The following is an 18,532-nucleotide window of genomic DNA, read 5'->3' on the forward strand; positions in this document are numbered from 1 at the left end:
GCAAAAAATAGCAAAACATATACAGAAAAACTTGAAGGCGGGTGCAAATCGAAAGTTTAAGGGGGGGGGGGGGGGATGCAAATCGAAAACTTGAGTGGGGGTTGCAAATCGAAAGTTTGAAGGGGGGTGCAAATCGAAAACTTGAGGGTGGGGGTGCAAACCGAAAATTTGAAAGTTTGTCCCCGGGAAGGGTCGCTACGCCTCTGGGGGGAGACACCATTAAGTGCCGCACCGGGCGACACCCGACCTCGCTACGCCACTGATCAGGAGTATAGTTACCTGTGCATGAGCTAACCATAACAGAATTCATACAGAAAATATAATTATGCTTTTTCTATTGTCCGCCCCCACCCCCTTCCCCAGAAAACTTAGAACCCCTTCCCCTCAGAGAAGAAGGTGAGAAATAACACTGACGGAAATTTATCTTCTTTAGCAGGAAATAAAACTTTTAAAGGTTGATTTGCAATTAAAAGAACCTTTAAATGTAAAAAGAAGTTCTTGATAATGACAAAATATTTCGGGCCTAAAATATTTTTTTTTAGTTTATAGCAGGGGTCTCCAAACTACGGCCCGCGGGCCGGATGCGGCCCGCGAGGTCCTCTCATCCGGCCCGCGGAGATCTTTTTGTCCACGGAATAAACGTTTGTTGCTGATGGCCGAGGAACTTTGCCCAGAGAAATCAAAGACATGCCTGGAAGAAACTGGCCCCCGAACTGAAAATTTATAGTTAATGCGGCCCTCGGACTGAAAAGTTTGGAGACCCCTGGTTTATAGTGTAAATTGATTTCTATTTCACACATTAATTCAGTCTCTTCTTACCTGTGGTTCACATTATATTTTTTTACTTGTAATATCAGCCCACTGGCTTTATCAATATCAGTTTGTTTTAGATGGTCAGTAACCAACAATCCAGAACTAAAACTTTTTTATATTCCAGAAAGTCAGCCTGTCTAAAGGGGTCGGCCATAAATGACGTCACACTTGTAGGGGGGGGGCTGTAATTTGGTGACGGTGTGTGATGAGGGGGAGGGGGGGGGGGGGGGTCCAGATGGCGTGATGTCACACTTTTGCGCTACACAAAAGCAATGTTAGAAAACGAATTTTAGCTGTTATTTTGCGTTTTAGAAAACTTTTTTTAATAAACCGTAATTGAAATTGATTAAAATACTCTATGTTGACAGAGTTTAGACAAGATTTTGGAAAAGTATCGATGTTTTAAGAAAAATTCAACTGCAATTTTGAGGGGGGGGGGTTCGTAGGATGAGGTGTGACGTCATTTTAGGGGTGGGGGGGGTCTGGTTTTTTGTGATTATTGTGGTGATGTGAGACAGGGGGGGGGGGGGGTAAAATTCTTCAAAAAAAGTGTGACATCATTTATGGATGACACCAAATCTGTAAGATTTATTTTACCTCTAACTTATTCTGTTTATTTGAAGATTGATGAAACATTGATAAGTACCAGTTTGACTTGTCTAATTCGTACACCATAGGTTTTATTTGGTACTTACTTGATACTTTGTCTACCATGCCATACATTTAAAATAATGTTATGGCACCTGTCACAGCATTCTCATAATGAACTTATTAAGTTAAAATATGGGCACACTTTTTAGGGACAGTATTTTTCTGGTGTCTGCTCCTTAATCTTGTAAAATATTTCGTTATTATTAGATGTTGCCTTTCCATGGACAAGATTAAATTATCGTGCAATTTTAGTACATTTAAGACCTAAATACCCCAAATAATTTCTCAATTTTCTATATAGTACTTTAAAAAAACATTGAGAGAAAAATAAATGCTTTCACATTTCAAAAAGGCAACCGTTATCTTGGCCAGTGTGAGGCATCATCTGTGATTTATAAAAGAAAGACAAAGAATGCCACTAGGTCACCCTAGCACAGATCCAACTCTATATAGTATTATTAATTTTAATGACTAATATTTGCCTTGAGAGATAACTGATGCACCTAGAGAAGTGAAATCCTCAAAGCGAATACCGGAGCATTAAAGATATAAATAATCATGACCTCCACCTTTGCCAGTATAGTCCAAAGGCCTGCTCACCATTATGTTTGGTACCAACATGCAGAAGCATAAGAAAGGAAACCAGATTTGGTAATCCTATCACCTGTTTTAAGAGTTTTCACTCCAAGATGTGCTTTTGTCTTAAGCTGAGCCCATCTGCCCTGGGGTTTAAATTAAGGAAATTCAGGTTAGTATTAAGGTAACTATGTGCTCTCCCATGTACCACGACATTTATTAAAATTTTTCAATTTTTCAACAAAAAAAAAGCACAAGTTTTTATTTACAGATTTTATTTTTGTTTAAAAGCACATATTTAAAAATGTAATTTATATTAAGATGAATATATGTATAGTTTAAAATGTCAATTGTTAACTTGAATCTTGATCCTCTTCTTTATGCACCTTATACGCTTTTGTTGAAGTCATTTGATCTTCCAGGTCATCACCTGAATAATGAATTTTAAAAAGTAAAACTTTATTAGTAATGTATTTTTATTTTAAAAAAAAACTATCACTGTCACTGACCAAGGCCAGGAAACTGTTTTGAATACAAAGCTTTAGTTATAATCCTTATAATAACTTTCCTGATCTTCTTGTTTTTTGTTCGTTCTTAATTTTAGTGTTGGAAGGGATCCCCCCCCCTTCCCCAACACAGTTAAGTATACTTGTCAACTGGTTATGCGCTATTGAGGCCATTGACTCCAATTTCAGCCTGCTTTTCTTTTTGGATTGGCTTCCATAGCCTTTGTCCAACCAAGAACAAACTACAAGGCAGCAGTTGTTTGATTTTGGAGCTGTCTCTCCTAGAAGAGTGGCTGTCCCCAGTTAACGAGCCTCATCTGCCAGAGGGTTTGAACTCGAGACTTTTCGGTTAAGCAACTTTGAGCTTTACCGACTCAACCACGCCAACCCCTTACCTTCCTAATAAAACCTACCTGTTATTTAATTGTTATTAGGCTACTTTTGACAAAAGCCTAAAACTAAAAATATCATACTTTAACTTTATTAATATTAAATCTAATTCTAATCAAATAGCCTATAATAAAGTAATAGGATAGGGTCTACATATTTTATTTTTACCTAATTTTTTGCGTTTCCTTCCTTCATTGTCAACAACTTTAATACCTGGATCAGTGACTGGTTCATATGATGAAGGTGGTGGAACAGCATTCGTCTTGAAATCTGTTATTTGTTGATCAGCATTGTCATTGTCTAGGCGTTTTTCTAGCTTGTCCCAATTCAACTCTTTGCTATCTAACACTTTTAAGAAACCAGGTGTATTTTTTGATGCAAGGCAATCATGAGCAGAAGGAAGTGTAGTTTTCATCACGTTAGTATTCTTTTTTTCTTCAGATTTCAAATCAGGTTCATTTCCACTTCCAGAATTTCTTTTACTTTTGTTTGGAGAAGTCGTGTCTGCACTACTGTTGGAATTATTTACATTCGATGTAGATCTATCCACTTTTTGTGACTTATTATTAGTTGATTTTATAGATTCTACTTTAGATTCGTCATCATCGCTGCTACTTAAATCACACTCATCTAAGTCTTTAAAATATCTGGATAAAGGATCACTCTTTTTTTGTTTGGAAGCCATGTTTGTTTATAATAGTTTCACAACAGAGTAGCCTTCTCTTGGCTGGTACTCCGTCTGATAAAAATAGAATCGAGGCAAAAAGGATGCATACCTATATTTCTTTAGTCTATAGTCAGTATCAAAATAATACAACTTAATGGCTATTAATTTATAAATTTCGACATATTATAAGTCGCATGATGAAACATACATCCCATAATTGTGACAGTGTTTGGCTCGTCGCTGTTTGCTACGGAATAAGGCTAACATTACAGTAATTAAACAACTCATCGAAGGGCAGTTCTAAATATAAAAGATTTCGATGATCATTTTTTGATGGTAGTATTGGTAGTTCTTAATTCTGAAGAATATATGGCCCAGAGTTTCTTTATATAGAAAAAATATACTTTTAACAGTTTCCGCCCCCCCCCCCCCCGAAGAAAGTCTACCGCCCCCTCCCCCAAAAAAAATTTCTAGTGCCCCCCCCCCCCCCCCGGAGAAAAAAGTCTAGAAGAGACGCTGATTTGTCCAAAAAGCCATCAATACATAACGTAACGACATTCACTTCCACATCATCACATTCACAATATATCAACCCCCCCTTAAAATGACGTAGAAATTCAGTAATCCCCCCACCGCCAAACTTTCAAAACCTCTTTTCACCCATCGTTGCAAAAGTCCGAATCTCTCATTCTTGTTTTAACTTTAAAGTAATTTTATTGTTTCACATATTTTTGTATTAGCTGTCAAATTGTGTTTTTTGTTGTTTGTGATCGTGTTTGGAAAGGGTTGGGGTTCAGTGTTTCTTATCCAGACTTACTTTTTCTCCGTAGGGGGGGGGGGGGCGGACACTGGTAAAAGTATATATTTTCTATATAATTTCCACTTCGTTCGGGGGGTGGGGCGGTAGACATTTTTCCGGGGGAAGGGGCCGAAGAGCTGCCTGAAAGAAACTCTGTAGGGTTTGTTCGTATAAAATTAGAAATTTACGATTTGATCGGCCTATCAAAATGTTATACATGGCCTAATGCATAATGAGGTAAAAATGTCACATTACTGTGTTGCAGGGCCTACCATAAGCCCACGAGGAGAAGACTAAATAAGCTTCAAGAAACCATTGATCAAATATTAAATTATCAAGCTAAATTTGTCCCCTACTTTCTTTTTAAAGACCAAAGTCATAACGTTATTTATTGTATCTTTCTCAAGTTAAAAATGCTTGGGATTTTTAAAAAATAAAAAATAATTTACCGTCCGGTAATTAAATTACATGTTCAGACATCCTATTGATCTTGTTTAAATTAATTAATCCTGACTATTAATGAGGCCCGCACAATCGAAAACGTACGAGTCTCACCGGCACGGTAGACGTTCTCCTTGCCATTGATTGTACAAATCAATGAAGCCAGACTCGAATCCGAGTTACATCCCGTGTTTATGTCCCTTTACTCCGCGGGGTTTAATTACTTCCCTTTTATCCACCCTGAGCGTGTGTCCAGAATGGCATCCACTTCCATCTTGCGTGATGCCAAGACGGTGTTCTGGCATTTAAAAAGCTGCAGGAAGTTTGTCCAGTGGTCATTTTATCCTCCATGGGATTTTTTTTTAAAATTATTTTTTTAGTTGTCTTACAGAAAAAACAAACAACTGTTATTTAGGCCCTATGTACTGTACGTAACTGCCGCATAACTCCAATTTTAATGTACTCTCCGCGTATATCACAGTGTAGCGCCCGAGGCGGGGAAGAGATTTTTTGCCTTTAAAAAAATGGCGGAGAAAAAAAAACACTATATATTTTTTGGTGGCCGGAAAGAACCGCAACGGAAAAAAGCGCAACGGAAAAAAGCGCAAATCAAAAAGCGCAACGGAAATAAGCGCACACGGAAAAAAGCGCAAAGAGAAAAAAGCGCACACAGAAAAAAGCGCAAAGAGAAAAAAGCGCAAACGGAAAAAAGCGCAAAGAGAAAAAAGCGCACACAGAAAAAAGCGCAAACAGAAAAAAGCGCAAACGGAAAAAAGCGCAAAGAGAAAAAAGCGCACACGGAAAAAAGCGCAAAGAGAAAAAAGCGCAAACAGAAAAAAGCGCAAAGAGAAAAAAGCGCACACAGAAAAAAGCGCAAAGAGAAAAAAGCGCAAACGGAAAAAAGCGCAAACAGAAAAAAGCGCAAACGGAAAAAAGCGCAAACAGAAAAAAGCGCACACGGAAAAAAGCGCAAACGGAAAAAAGCGCAAACGGAAAAAGCGCAAACAGAAAAAAGCGCAAACGGAAAAAAGCGCAAACAGAAAAAAGCGCACACAGAAAAAAGCGCAAACAGAAAAAAGCGCAAACGGAAAAAAGCGCAAACGGAAAAAAGCGCACACAGAAAAAAGCGCAAACGGAAAAAAGCGCAAACAGAAACAGAAAAATGCGCAACTTGAAAAAACACAACGAAAAATGTGCAAAAGAGAAATTTAGCACAAAGACCATATGGACTAGATGACACATTTATACATGACTGTTAGGGCTGCTGTGAGAGTGTCGTGTTTGATCACGTGATCTACTACCATTTAAAGCGTACCACTACCATCTGCATTCCCATCACCACGATACAGGCGATAATCACTTTACACAATGCCTATTATTTTCTTGGTCAATAATTATTCAACTACTATTCTCGTATAAACATAAAACTATCGACATTACACGAAGTATCTTTCACATTCTCCCTAGTCCGAACTACCTAGCTTGCATACTATAACAACCCGTTCCTATGGCAAAACTTCACTCTCTTTCATCCGCGTCATCAAACATGCATTCGTCATATCTCTCGTAACAACATTCATTCGCACCAAAATAACAATTTTGTATTTAATATTTTTTCACATCATGACGCACCTACCTACCTACCTACTACCCACCTACCCACCTACCTACCTACCTACCTAACTACCCACCTACCCACTTACCCACTTACCCGCCTACATACATACCAAACTACCCACCAAAAAAGTATCGGCGAAGTTCGTAAGTTTCGTAAACTGTACTAGACATCATTTTTTAATGAAAATTCATTGACATCATTGACATTTGTTACATATATGTTACATTTTGCGACAACCTTAATTAGTGCGTTGGGCTTGTATGAAAACTCACTTCGAACTAACTCAATTACATGCTATTTATTTTAACATTTATAAACTTCATCTCTCTTTGTTTCTTTATAAAAAGGTTACGGAAGGTTTTTAAGGTATTTTACTGAAATGTTTACCGGACGAATGCAAAATGATATAAACAACCATAGCTCTTCTGTTATATAGGCTACATGCAGTGTTTCTTCCAGACTTCCCCCCCCCCTCAAACTGTCGATTGTACCCCCCCCCCCTCAAACTTTCGATTTGCATAATATATATATATATATATATACCGAGGGGTCTATTGGGGGGGGGGGGGGTTATGACCCCCCATAACCCCCCCCCCCCCCCCGCCTACGCCACTGCATATAAGTATTCGCATAGATTTAGAGTAGCGTCCCTTTTGTTTACATGTTTTCATTACCCTTCAAACAAAAGTCTATTTTAGTTATATTGAGATTAAAGAATGTAAATAATTAGTATACACAATTCTGTAGAATAGGAACGATTGGGAGGGAAGTGACATTTAGCGCAGTAAATTTAGAGGTTAGGTAGGGTATAATAAATGGTGGGGTTAGGAAAGTTAAGGGGTCCATTCTCTAATAGGCAATCTATGTCTCTTTCGTACTTTCGTGTTGGTTTATTGTCGAACCTGTCCTCACCTTACATCACAACAGTTGGGTGACGCTTACCGTGTAATGTTAAAATAAATAGCATGTAATTGAGTTAGTTCGAAGTGAGTTTTCATACAAGCCCAACGCACTAATTAAGGTTGTCGCAAAATGTAACATATATGTAACAAATGTCAATGATGTCAATGAATTTTCATTAAAAAAATGATGTCTAGTACAGTTTACGAAACTTACGAACTTCGCCGATACTTTTTTGGTGGGTAGTTTGGTAAGTATGTAGGCGGGTAAGTGGGTAAGTGGGTAGGTGGGTAGTTAGGTAGGTAGGTAGGTAGGTGGGTAGGTGGGTAGTAGGTAGGTAGGTAGGTGCGTCATGATGTGAAAAAATATTAAATACAAAATTGTTATTTTGGTGCGAATGAATGTTGTTACGAGAGATATGACGAATGCATGTTTGATGACGCGGATGAAAGAGAGTGAAGTTTTGCCATAGGAACGGGTTGTTATAGTATGCAAGCTAGGTAGTTCGGACTAGGGAGAATGTGAAAGATACTTCGTGTAATGTCGATAGTTTTATGTTTATACGAGAATAGTAGTTGAATAATTATTGACCAAGAAAATAATAGACATTGTGTAAAGTGAGTATCGCCTGTATCGTGGTGATGGGAATGCAGATGGTAATGGTACGCTTTAAATGGTAGTAGATCACGTGATCAAACACGACACTCTCACAGCAGCCCTAACAGTCATGTATAAATGTGTCATCTAGTCCATATGGTCTTTGTGCTAAATTTCTCTTTTGCACATTTTTCGATGTGTTTTTTCAAGTTGCGCATTTTTCTGTTTCTGTTTGCGCTTTTTTCCGTTTGCGCTTTTTTCTGTGTGCGCTTTTTTCCGTTTGCGCTTTTTTCCGTTTGCGCTTTTTTCTGTTTGCGCTTTTTTCTGTGTGCGCTTTTTTCTGTTTGCGCTTTTTTCCGTTTGCGCTTTTTTCTGTTTGCGCTTTTTTCCGTTTGCGCTTTTTTCCGTTTGCGCTTTTTTCCGTGTGCGCTTTTTTCCGTTTGCGCTTTTTTCCGTTTGCGCTTTTTTCTGTTTGCGCTTTTTTCCGTTTGCGCTTTTTTCTCTTTGCGCTTTTTTCTGTGTGCGCTTTTTTCTCTTTGCGCTTTTTTCTGTTTGCGCTTTTTTCTCTTTGCGCTTTTTTCCGTGTGCGCTTTTTTCTCTTTGCGCTTTTTTCCGTTTGCGCTTTTTTCTGTTTGCGCTTTTTTCTGTGTGCGCTTTTTTCTCTTTGCGCTTTTTTCCGTTTGCGCTTTTTTCTCTTTGCGCTTTTTTCTGTGTGCGCTTTTTTCTCTTTGCGCTTTTTTCCGTGTGCGCTTATTTCCGTTGCGCTTTTTGATTTGCGCTTTTTTCCGTTGCGCTTTTTTCCGTTGCGGTTCTTTCTGGGAACCATATTTTTTTTCTTACAGCGACCGTGCTAGGTTGAAAATTCTGTGTAAGTGTAATGGAGTGGATGAGGCTGATGCACCACTGCAAACCTCGTTGGTTTAGAATTTAAAAAAAAAAGAAAATTAGCTTTAGCAGTGTCAGCTGTTTTCATAGATCACATCACAGTTATATATATTTTTTTTAAATATTGCGGCGCTGGTGGCTGGGAAAGGACGGAGGGTGAGGGGATAGTGGTGGTGGTGGGGAGGGTGGTCTATGCGGAAGTAGCCACTACTATAAATGTAAATTACTTGCGGTCAACAAACTCGAGAGTAGACCCCATCCCCTCAGAGATTCTTCCAGGCATCTCTGCCCCCCCCCCCCCCCCCCTCGAACGAAATGGAATTTATATAGAAAACATACTTTTACCAGTGTCCGCCCCCCCCCCCCCGGAAAATGTTGTCCGCCCCCCTCCTCCGCCCGAAAATATCAAGTCCCGCCCCCTTCACCCCCCCCCCCGAGAAAAAAGTCTGGAAGAAACACTGCATCCCCTCATCCTCATCTATGTGCACCGCCACCCACTGTGGAGCATTGATACTCAGTTACACAATGTCATCTCTATCGTGCTTTGTTTTGAACTTATTCTTTGTTCCTAATCCATTGTCACGTTGGAAGGGATTTCCTCCAACATAACTAAGTATTACACGTCAATTTGTTATGTGTCATACAGGTTGTTGACTCCGAATTCAGCCTGCTTTTCTTTTTGGATTTACGTCCACATAGGCGTTGCGGGGGGGGGGGGGGGGTGGGGGGAGGGGGGGGGACATACGTCCCCGGGCGCCGACCTTAGGGGGCGCCAAAATGGGTAGGAAAAACTAAATTGAAAGCTTGAGGGGGGTGCAAATCGAAATCTTGAGGGGGGGTGCAAATCGAAAGTTTGTCCCCGGGCGCCGGGAAGGGTCGCTACGCCTCTGTTCGTCCATAGTTTTTGTCCAACCAAGAAAAAAAAAAACCCACAAGGCAGCAGTTTTGGAGTTGTCTCTTCTAGATGAGTAGGTGTCCCCGAGCCTCAACTTATGGGGGTTCGAACTCGGGACTTTACGATTTAGCAAGCATGCGTTTTTTTTTAACTTCTTTCTTCTTCTTCGTTCTTTTAGTGTTGGAAGGAATCCCACAATTAACTGGTTATGCGCCATTGAGGTCATTAACTCCGATTTCAGCCTGCTTTTCTTTTTGGCAGCAGTTGTTTGATTTTGGAGTTGTCTCTCCTAGAATATTGGCTGTCCCCAGCTAATGAGCCTCAGCCGTCCGACGGTTCGAACTCGAGACTTTTCGGTTTACCGACTCGACCACGCCGACCCCCCCCCTTTTTTTTAACGATTCGTCCAAGTAGTCCACAATATTCATTCTACTTCTACTTCACCGAAACTAACTTTTATTTTATTTTTATTTTCCCTCAATCTCAATCAATTTCTATGTGGCGAACCAAGAAACCCACAAAGTAAGTAGCTATCTGCCAGCAGCCAGACCCTCGCGATGCCAACATTGTTTTACCCCCCGGGTCTCGACTCCAACACACTCGGTCAACACCGCCCCACCAGTAGTATATTAGGTCCCTTTTGGAGCGAAGGCGCAGGCGCTGGGTGAGGTGGAGCAGGAGCAGGAGCAGGAACAAAGGCTATATAGGAAAATACTCCCCGCCTGGGTGAACCGCAGGTACAATGACATATAGCAAAATACTCACCCACCAGGGTGAGGTGGGTGATCCGCAGGAACAACGAAATATAGTAAAATACTCCCTGGGGGAGGTGGAGGTACAGCCTCATATAGTAAAATACTCACCCACCTGGGTGAGGGTGGGTGAGCCGCAGGAACAATGACATATAGTAAAATACTCACCCACCTGGGTGAGCAGGAGGGGGAGGGTGGGTGAGCCGCAGGAACAATGAGATATAGTAAAATACTCACCCACCCTAGGGTGGGTGAGCAGGTGGGGGAGTAGGTCAGTAGGTCACCACCGGTGACCTTGTGACGTAATCAGTGACCCTGTGACGTAATCAGGGAAAATATGACGTAATCATTGACCTAGTTACGTAATTTTAATGCGTTTTTTAATTAGTTTGAATTTAATTTTTAAATTTTAATTAATTTTTATTATCGAGTTACGTAATTTAATTACTTTGATTGTATTTTTATTTTGTTTAATTTGTTTGTTTACTTGTTGTTTAATTTAATTACTTTGTTTATATTGGGTAATTTTTATTAACGAGTTACGTAATTTGATTATTTGTTTACTTTTTAATTATTTTTATTTTGTTTATTTTTAATTTTATTTTATTTTATAATTAGTTAAATTATTATTAACTAGTTACGTAATTTGATTTTGATTACTTTGTTTCATTTATTTATTTCATATATTTCTTTTCTTTGATGTATGGTATTTAAAATAAAAGACACTGTTTATTTGATTGTATGTATGTTTAATAGTAAACGGATAGGGGTGTTGGTGGATGAGAGGGGGAGTAATGATGGGGTTTGAGGGTAGGGGTGCGCTAGCGTGTACTTTGTGAATAACATCCATTAACCAGACATGTAACAGATGTTACGTATCGATTCACCAGCAAAGTTTTTAATATTGATCCCACTCACGGGCCATCACAGCATGATGTCCCGCCTAATTAAATTTTGTTACGCATCGTCGATTTTATGTGTTGTTCACGGACGCGAACACCGTAGGGTCCGGTGTTTAATGAGGGCCATTAAGCGCGTCTCCGCGTTAAGTGTGGTAACAGCTGTACCACTTTAATCGATTTTTCCCCGCTCGGTTACTAGAGTGAGAAGCCATCACGTAACAGCTGGTGCTGTAATTACGCCGAGTAAGGACATTGGTTGTAACTATTCGCTTATAGCGAGGGTCACCGAAAACAAAATATATATTTAAGGGTTGGAATTTTCTTTCAACCACCGATAAATCAGGTTTTGAGACGAAACGAAGTCTCCGTAGGTTCGTGTTTTTTAACGGGCGACAGGGCGACTTGGTGCGTTGGTACGTGAGGTATGCGGGGTAGACATGTTTTTTACAAGTCTGGAAAAGTAATTATGACCGTTCCGATTTTCTTTTGATCTGACCACCATTTGACCACCCTGAGCCAGATAAATTTAACAAATGTTCAGTACATAGTCGCTTATAGTAACATGGGTGAGGGGTGTAAGCAGGCGGGTGACGGTGTGAACAGGTGGGTGAAGGGGGAAATATTAACAAATGTTCAATACATACTCGCTTATAGTAACATGGGTGAGGGGTGTAAGCAGACGGGTGACGGTGTGAACAGGTGGGTGAAGGGTGAAAGGTGGGTGAAGGTGGAGAAGGTGGGTGAAGGGGGAACACGAGTAGGAGTAAAGGATATATAGTAAAAGACTCTACCACCTGAGTGAGGTGGGTGAGGAGGCAGATTTTAAGCTTAATTTTTTTATTTTATTTTTCATCATCTGTTAACTTTAAGGTTCTATAACTCTATATATTTAAATACATTTTTTGATTCAAACGAGTTTACTTTTCCTAATGTAAGTACAGGTAAAGTGAAGGGTGAAAGGTGGGTGAAGGTGGAGAAGGAGTGAGCACGTAGGTGAAGGGGTGAGCAGGTCGGTGAAGGGGGACAGGAGTAGGAGTAAAGGATATATAGTAAAAGATTCCAACACCTCAGTGAGGTGGATTTTAATTTTAATTTTAATTTTTAATTTAATTTTTTTTTTTTTTTTTTTTTTTTTTCATCATCTGTTAACTTTAAAGTTCTATAACTCTATATATTTAAATACATTTTTTTATTCAAACGAGTTTACTCCCTCTAACGTAAGTATATGTAAAGACGGATTTCCTATAGATCTGTAATGAATTAGGCCTTTTTGACTAGGACTTGTTACCCAGGTGTTGATATGATACGCTTTTTTGAGATACGCACATACACACACAGACTTACACACACACATACACACACACACGTGGTGGTGGTAAGGTGGTGGTAAGGTGGTGGTGGTAAGGTGGTGGTAAGGTGGTGGTGGTAAGGTGGTGGTAAGGTGGTGGTGGTAAGGTGGTGGTAAGGTGGTGGTGGTAAGGTGGTGGTGGTAAGGTGGTGGTAAGGTGGTGGTAAGGTGGTGGTGGTAAGGTGGTTGTGGTAAGGTGGTGGTAAGGTGGTGGTGGTAAGGTGGTGGTGGTAAGGTGGTGGTAAGGTGGTGGTGGTAAGGTGGTGGTGGTAAGGTGGTGGTGGTAAGGTGGTGGTAAGGTGGTGGTGGTAAGGTGGTGGTGGTAAGGTGGTGGTAAGGTGGTGGTAAGGTGGTGGTGGTAAGGTGGTGGTAAGGTGGTGGTGGTAAGGTGGTGGTAAGGTGGTGATAAGGTGGTGGTAAGGTGGTGGTGGTAAGGTGGTGGTAAGGTGGTGGTAAATTTGCTTAAGATTATAAACTTCAAGTTTTAAAAAAGCAACAACGTTATAGTACGTCGTGTCAAATGACACACAGTTTAAAATGTCTACATTTAAATTTCACCAAAATAAGGATGTATAAACTAAATATGATATGACGTTAGCATACATATCATTCAATCTAATCATTCTAAAGTACAAATCAATAATTTTTATCACTATTCGCCCTTCCCCTTCCATTTGTCCGCAACCCCTTTCTCCTTCTCTCATCCCTAACCTCAATACCAACCGTACCACTACCCATTCTATTCCATTAAAGAGGCAAAGGCTGTAGGACAATCCTACAGACAAATATTTATTCAACTAATATCACAACTCCTAGACACTACTTCAACAGACTGAGATATGTAACTTGTAGACACCACTCCGTAATGAATACCATAGGCGCCCTACCTACATCGACAACTTTGTCCGCCGCTCTCACCCCATCCCTAAACAACCGATAGATAAACACACCATACCACTACCCACACTATTCCATTGGACAGACAAAGTAACAGACAAACTTGTATCTGTATTCAACTAATGTTACAAGTGACAACGTTCCCATCCAACTCCAAAACATCCATGGCCGAATTTCGAAACCAGCCTCGTTGAAAACTCCCCTGACCCTAGTTTAACTTTGCCTCACCATTTCCAAAACAGTCCTGTACCAAACATCCATGTACCAATTTTGTTGAAAACAAAGACCGTCCCACTCTAGTGTAAACTCTACCCCGACCAACTTCGAAACAGGGATGGTCCACGTTTGAAATCTGCCTCGGTGAAAATAAAACCATCCCACAGTAGTATAGACTCGGCCCCTATCACTTCCAAAACATGCATGTAGTAACTTTGAAACCACCCTCGGTGAAAATTTCACCGACCCTAGTATGAACACAGCCCCTGTCCATTCCTAAACATGCATGTACCAACTCTGAAACTCCCCCGACCCTAGTATGAACTCGGCTACCAACAATTCCTAAACATGCATGTACCAATTTTTGTAACCTGAAAACTTCACCGACCCTAGTATGGACTCTACACCTACCCCCGACCCTAGTATGAACTCGACTGCCAACAATTCCTAAACATGCATGTCCCAACTTTGTAACCTGCCTCGGTGAAAACTTCACCGACTCTAGTATGAACTCTACACCTACCGATTCCAAAACATACATGTTCCGAGTTCAAAACCAACCTTCACCGACACTAGTATGAACTCGGCTACCAACAATTCCTAAACATGCATATACCAACTTTGTAACCTGCCTCAGTGTTAACAAACCTCCCCGACCCTAGTATGAACTCGACTGCCAACAATTCCTAAACATACATGTCCCAACTTTGTAACCTGCCTCGGTGAAAACTTCACCGACCCTAGTATGGACTCTACACCTACCGTTTCCAAAACATACATGTTCTGAGTTCGAAAGCACTCTCGGTGAAAACTTCACCGACCCTAGTATGAACACGGCCCCTAACAATTCCAATGCTGCATGTACGAACTTTGAAACCACCCTCGGTGTAACCAAAACACATCCGTCCCTAGTGTAAACTCTACCGCATCCAACTCCTAAACATGCATGGTCCGAGTTCAAAACCCAACCTTCACCGACACTAGTATGAACTCGGCTACCAACAATTCTAAAACATACATGTTCCGAGTTCAAAACCAACCTTCACCGACACTAGTATGAACTCGGCTACCAACAATTCCCAAACATGTATGTACCAACGTTCCAACCTGCCTCAGTGCTAACAAAACTCCACCGACCCTACTATAGACTGGACCCCTAACAATTCTAAAACATACATGGACTAGCCTCGAACCCTGGCTCGGTGAAAACGTCCCAACCAACTCCAAACCTTCCCTGCGCACCCGAATAAAAATAACTCACCCAGCCCCTTAATCAATAAAAATTATTGATTTGTACTTTAGAATGATTAGATTGAATGATATGTATGCTAACGTCATATCATATTTAGTTTATACATCCTTATTTTGGTGAAATTTAAATGTAGACATTTTAAACTGTGTGTCATTTGACACGACGTACTATAACGTTGTTGCTTTTTTAAAACTTGAAGTTTATAATCTTAAGCAAATTTACCACCACCTTACCACCACCTTACCACCACCACCTTACCACCACCTTATCACCACCTTACCACCACCTTACCACCACCACCTTACCACCACCTTACCACCACCTTACCACCACCACCTTACCACCACCACCTTACCACCACCTTACCACCACCACCTTACCACCAGCACCTTACCACCACCACCTTACCACCACCTTACCACCACCACCGTACCACCACCACCTTACCACCACCTTACCACAACCACCTTACCACCACCACCTTACCACCACCTTACCACCACCTTACCACCACCTTACCACCACCACCTTACCACCACCACCTTACCACCACCTTACCACCACCACCTTACCACCACCTTACCACCACCACCTTACCACCACCTTACCACCACCACCTTACCACCACCTTACCACCACCACGTGTGTGTGTGTATGTGTGTGTGTAAGTCTGTGTGTGTATGTGCGTATCTCAAAAAAGCGTATCATATCAACACCTGGGTAACAAGTCCTAGTCAAAAAGGCCTAATTCATTACAGATCTATAGGAAATCCGTCTTTACATATACTTACGTTAGAGGGAGTAAACTCGTTTGAATCAAAAAATGTATTTAAATATATAGAGTTATAGAACTTTAAAGTTAACAGATGATGAAAAAAAAAAAAAAAAAAAAAAAAAAAAAAAAAATTAAAAATTAAAATCCACCTCACTTAGGTGTTGGAATCTTTTACTATATATCCTTTACTCCTACTCCTGTCCCCCTTCACCGACCTGCTCACCCCTTCACCTACGTGCTCACTCCTTCTCCACCTTCACCCACCTTTCACCCTTCACTTTACCTGTACTTACATTAGGAAAAGTAAACTCGTTTGAATCAAAAAATGTATTTAAATATATAGAGTTATAGAACCTTAAAGTTAACAGATGATGAAAAATAAAATAAAAAAATTAAGCTTAAAATCTGCCTCCTCACCCACCTCACTCAGGTGGTAGAGTCTTTTACTATATATCCTTTACTCCTACTCGTGTTCCCCCTTCACCCACCTTCTCCACCTTCACCCACCTTTCACCCTTCACCCACCTGTTCACACCGTCACCCGTCTGCTTACACCCCTCACCCATGTTACTATAAGCGAGTATGTATTGAACATTTGTTAATATTTCCCCCTTCACCCACCTGTTCACACCGTCACCCGCCTGCTTACACCCCTCACCCATGTTACTATAAGCGACTATGTACTGAACATTTGTTAAATTTATCTGGCTCAGGGTGGTCAAATGGTGGTCAGATCAAAAGAAAATCGGAACGGTCATAAAAAACTTAATTACTTTTCCAGACTTGTAAAAAACATGTCTACCCCGCATACCTCACGTACCAACGCACCAAGTCGCCCTGTCGCCCGTTAAAAAACACGAACCTACGGAGACTTCGTTTCGTCTCAAAACCTGATTTATCGGTGGTTGAAAGAAAATTCCAACCCTTAAATATATATTTTGTTTTCGGTGACCCTCGCTATAAGCGAATAGTTACAACCAATGTCCTTACTCGGCGTAATTACAGCACCAGCTGTTACGTGATGGCTTCTCACTCTAGTAACCGAGCGGGGAAAAATCGATTAAAGTGGTACAGCTGTTACCACACTTAACGCGGAGACGCGCTTAATGGCCCTCATTAAACACCGGACCCTACGGTGTTCGCGTCCGTGAACAACACATAAAATCGACGATGCGTAACAAAATTTAATTAGGCGGGACATCATGCTGTGATGGCCCGTGAGTGGGATCAATATTAAAAACTTTGCTGGTGAATCGATACGTAACATCTGTTACATGTCTGGTTAATGGATGTTATTCACAAAGTACACGCTAGCGCACCCCTACCCTCAAACCCCATCATTACTCCCCCTCTCATCCACCAACACCCCTATCCGTTTACTATTAAACATACATACAATCAAATAAACAGTGTCTTTTATTTTAAATACCATACATCAAAGAAAAGAAATATATGAAATAAATAAATGAAACAAAGTAATCAAAATCAAATTACGTAACTAGTTAATAATAATTTAACTAATTATAAAATAAAATAAAATTAAAAATAAACAAAATAAAAATAATTAAAAAGTAAACAAATAATCAAATTACGTAACTCGTTAATAAAAATTACCCAATATAAACAAAGTAATTAAATTAAACAACAAGTAAACAAACAAATTAAACAAAATAAAAATACAATCAAAGTAATTAAATTACGTAACTCGATAATAAAAATTAATTAAAATTTAAAAATTAAATTCAAACTAATTAAAAAACGCATTAAAATTACGTAACTAGGTCAATGATTACGTCATATTTTCCCTGATTACGTCACAAGGTCACTGATTACGTCACAAGGTCACCGGTGGTGACCTACTGACCTACTCCCCCACCTGCTCACCCACCCTAGGGTGGGTGAGTATTTTACTATATCTCATTGTTCCTGCGGCTCACCCACCCTCCCCCTCCTGCTCACCCAGGTGGGTGAGTATTTTACTATATGTCATTGTTCCTGCGGCTCACCCACCCTCACCCAGGTGGGTGAGTATTTTACTATATGAGGCTGTACCTCCACCTCCCCCAGGGAGTATTTTACTATATTTCGTTGTTCCTGCGGATCACCCACCTCACCCTGGTGGGTGAGTATTTTGCTATATGTCATTGTACCTGCGGTTCACCCAGGCGGGGAGTATTTTCCTATATAGCCTTTGTTCCTGCTCCTGCTCCTGCTCCTGCTCCACCTCACCCAGCGCCTGCGCCTTCGCTCCAAAAGGGACCTAATATACTACTCCCACCACCGGGTCAATGATCCCCCACCCCAATAGTGTTGAACCAACCTTGTCCTTGTCAACAATCAAACCTTTTTTCAACATGCGGGGAATTAAAACATTTCAATCTAAAAATAATTCTGTTATTTCTCCAGAAAGCCGGTGACATCAGCGTTGGATTGGCCAGCAAGGAGATTTTTATTTTTACTGACCAATCGATTGGACACAATCTTGTCACCTGGTTGTCCGACTAGAAAAGGGAGGTATCGATACCGCAATTCCATCCTTTCTCTTACGATTAGCTTTCTCGATCGATTCTTATAGAGGCTGTAGGTCTATATTTAGACATTTTATTGGACAATTCAAGTTTTTTTTTTTTGGGTTAGAAGTTGTATTCGATC

General features: G+C 40.5%; 1 protein-coding gene across 1 annotated transcript; it reads right to left on the minus strand.

Annotated features, from left to right (window-relative positions):
• Positions 1–2,314: 2,314 nt before the first annotated feature.
• Positions 2,315–3,700, minus strand: LOC131942518 (GATOR complex protein WDR24). The gene is made up of 2 exons (XM_059302425.1): positions 3,105–3,700; positions 2,315–2,470 (listed from the first exon to the last, which is right to left on the minus strand). The coding sequence occupies exons 1-2, from the start codon at positions 3,619–3,621 to the stop codon at positions 2,394–2,396; spliced, it is 594 nt and encodes a 197-aa protein (XP_059158408.1). The 5' UTR covers positions 3,622–3,700; the 3' UTR covers positions 2,315–2,393.
• Between the last annotated feature and the right edge of the window lie 14,832 nt (positions 3,701–18,532).

Source organism: Physella acuta, unplaced genomic scaffold (assembly GCF_028476545.2).
Source record: "Physella acuta isolate Inbredline_101_S28 unplaced genomic scaffold, ASM2847654v3 ptg000409l, whole genome shotgun sequence".
NCBI classification, from domain to species: domain Eukaryota; kingdom Metazoa; phylum Mollusca; class Gastropoda; family Physidae; genus Physella; species Physella acuta.

Bases quoted from the DNA above. Each gene is read 5' to 3' on its own strand.
- LOC131942518 (XM_059302425.1), bottom strand. From the start codon at position 3,621: ATGGCTTCCAAACAAAAAAAGAGTGATCCTTTATCCAGATATTTTAAA. The intron at 2,471-3,104 runs GTAAAAATAAAA...TTCATTATTCAG, and splicing joins AAGGAAACGCAAAAAATTAG to GTGATGACCTGGAAGATCAA.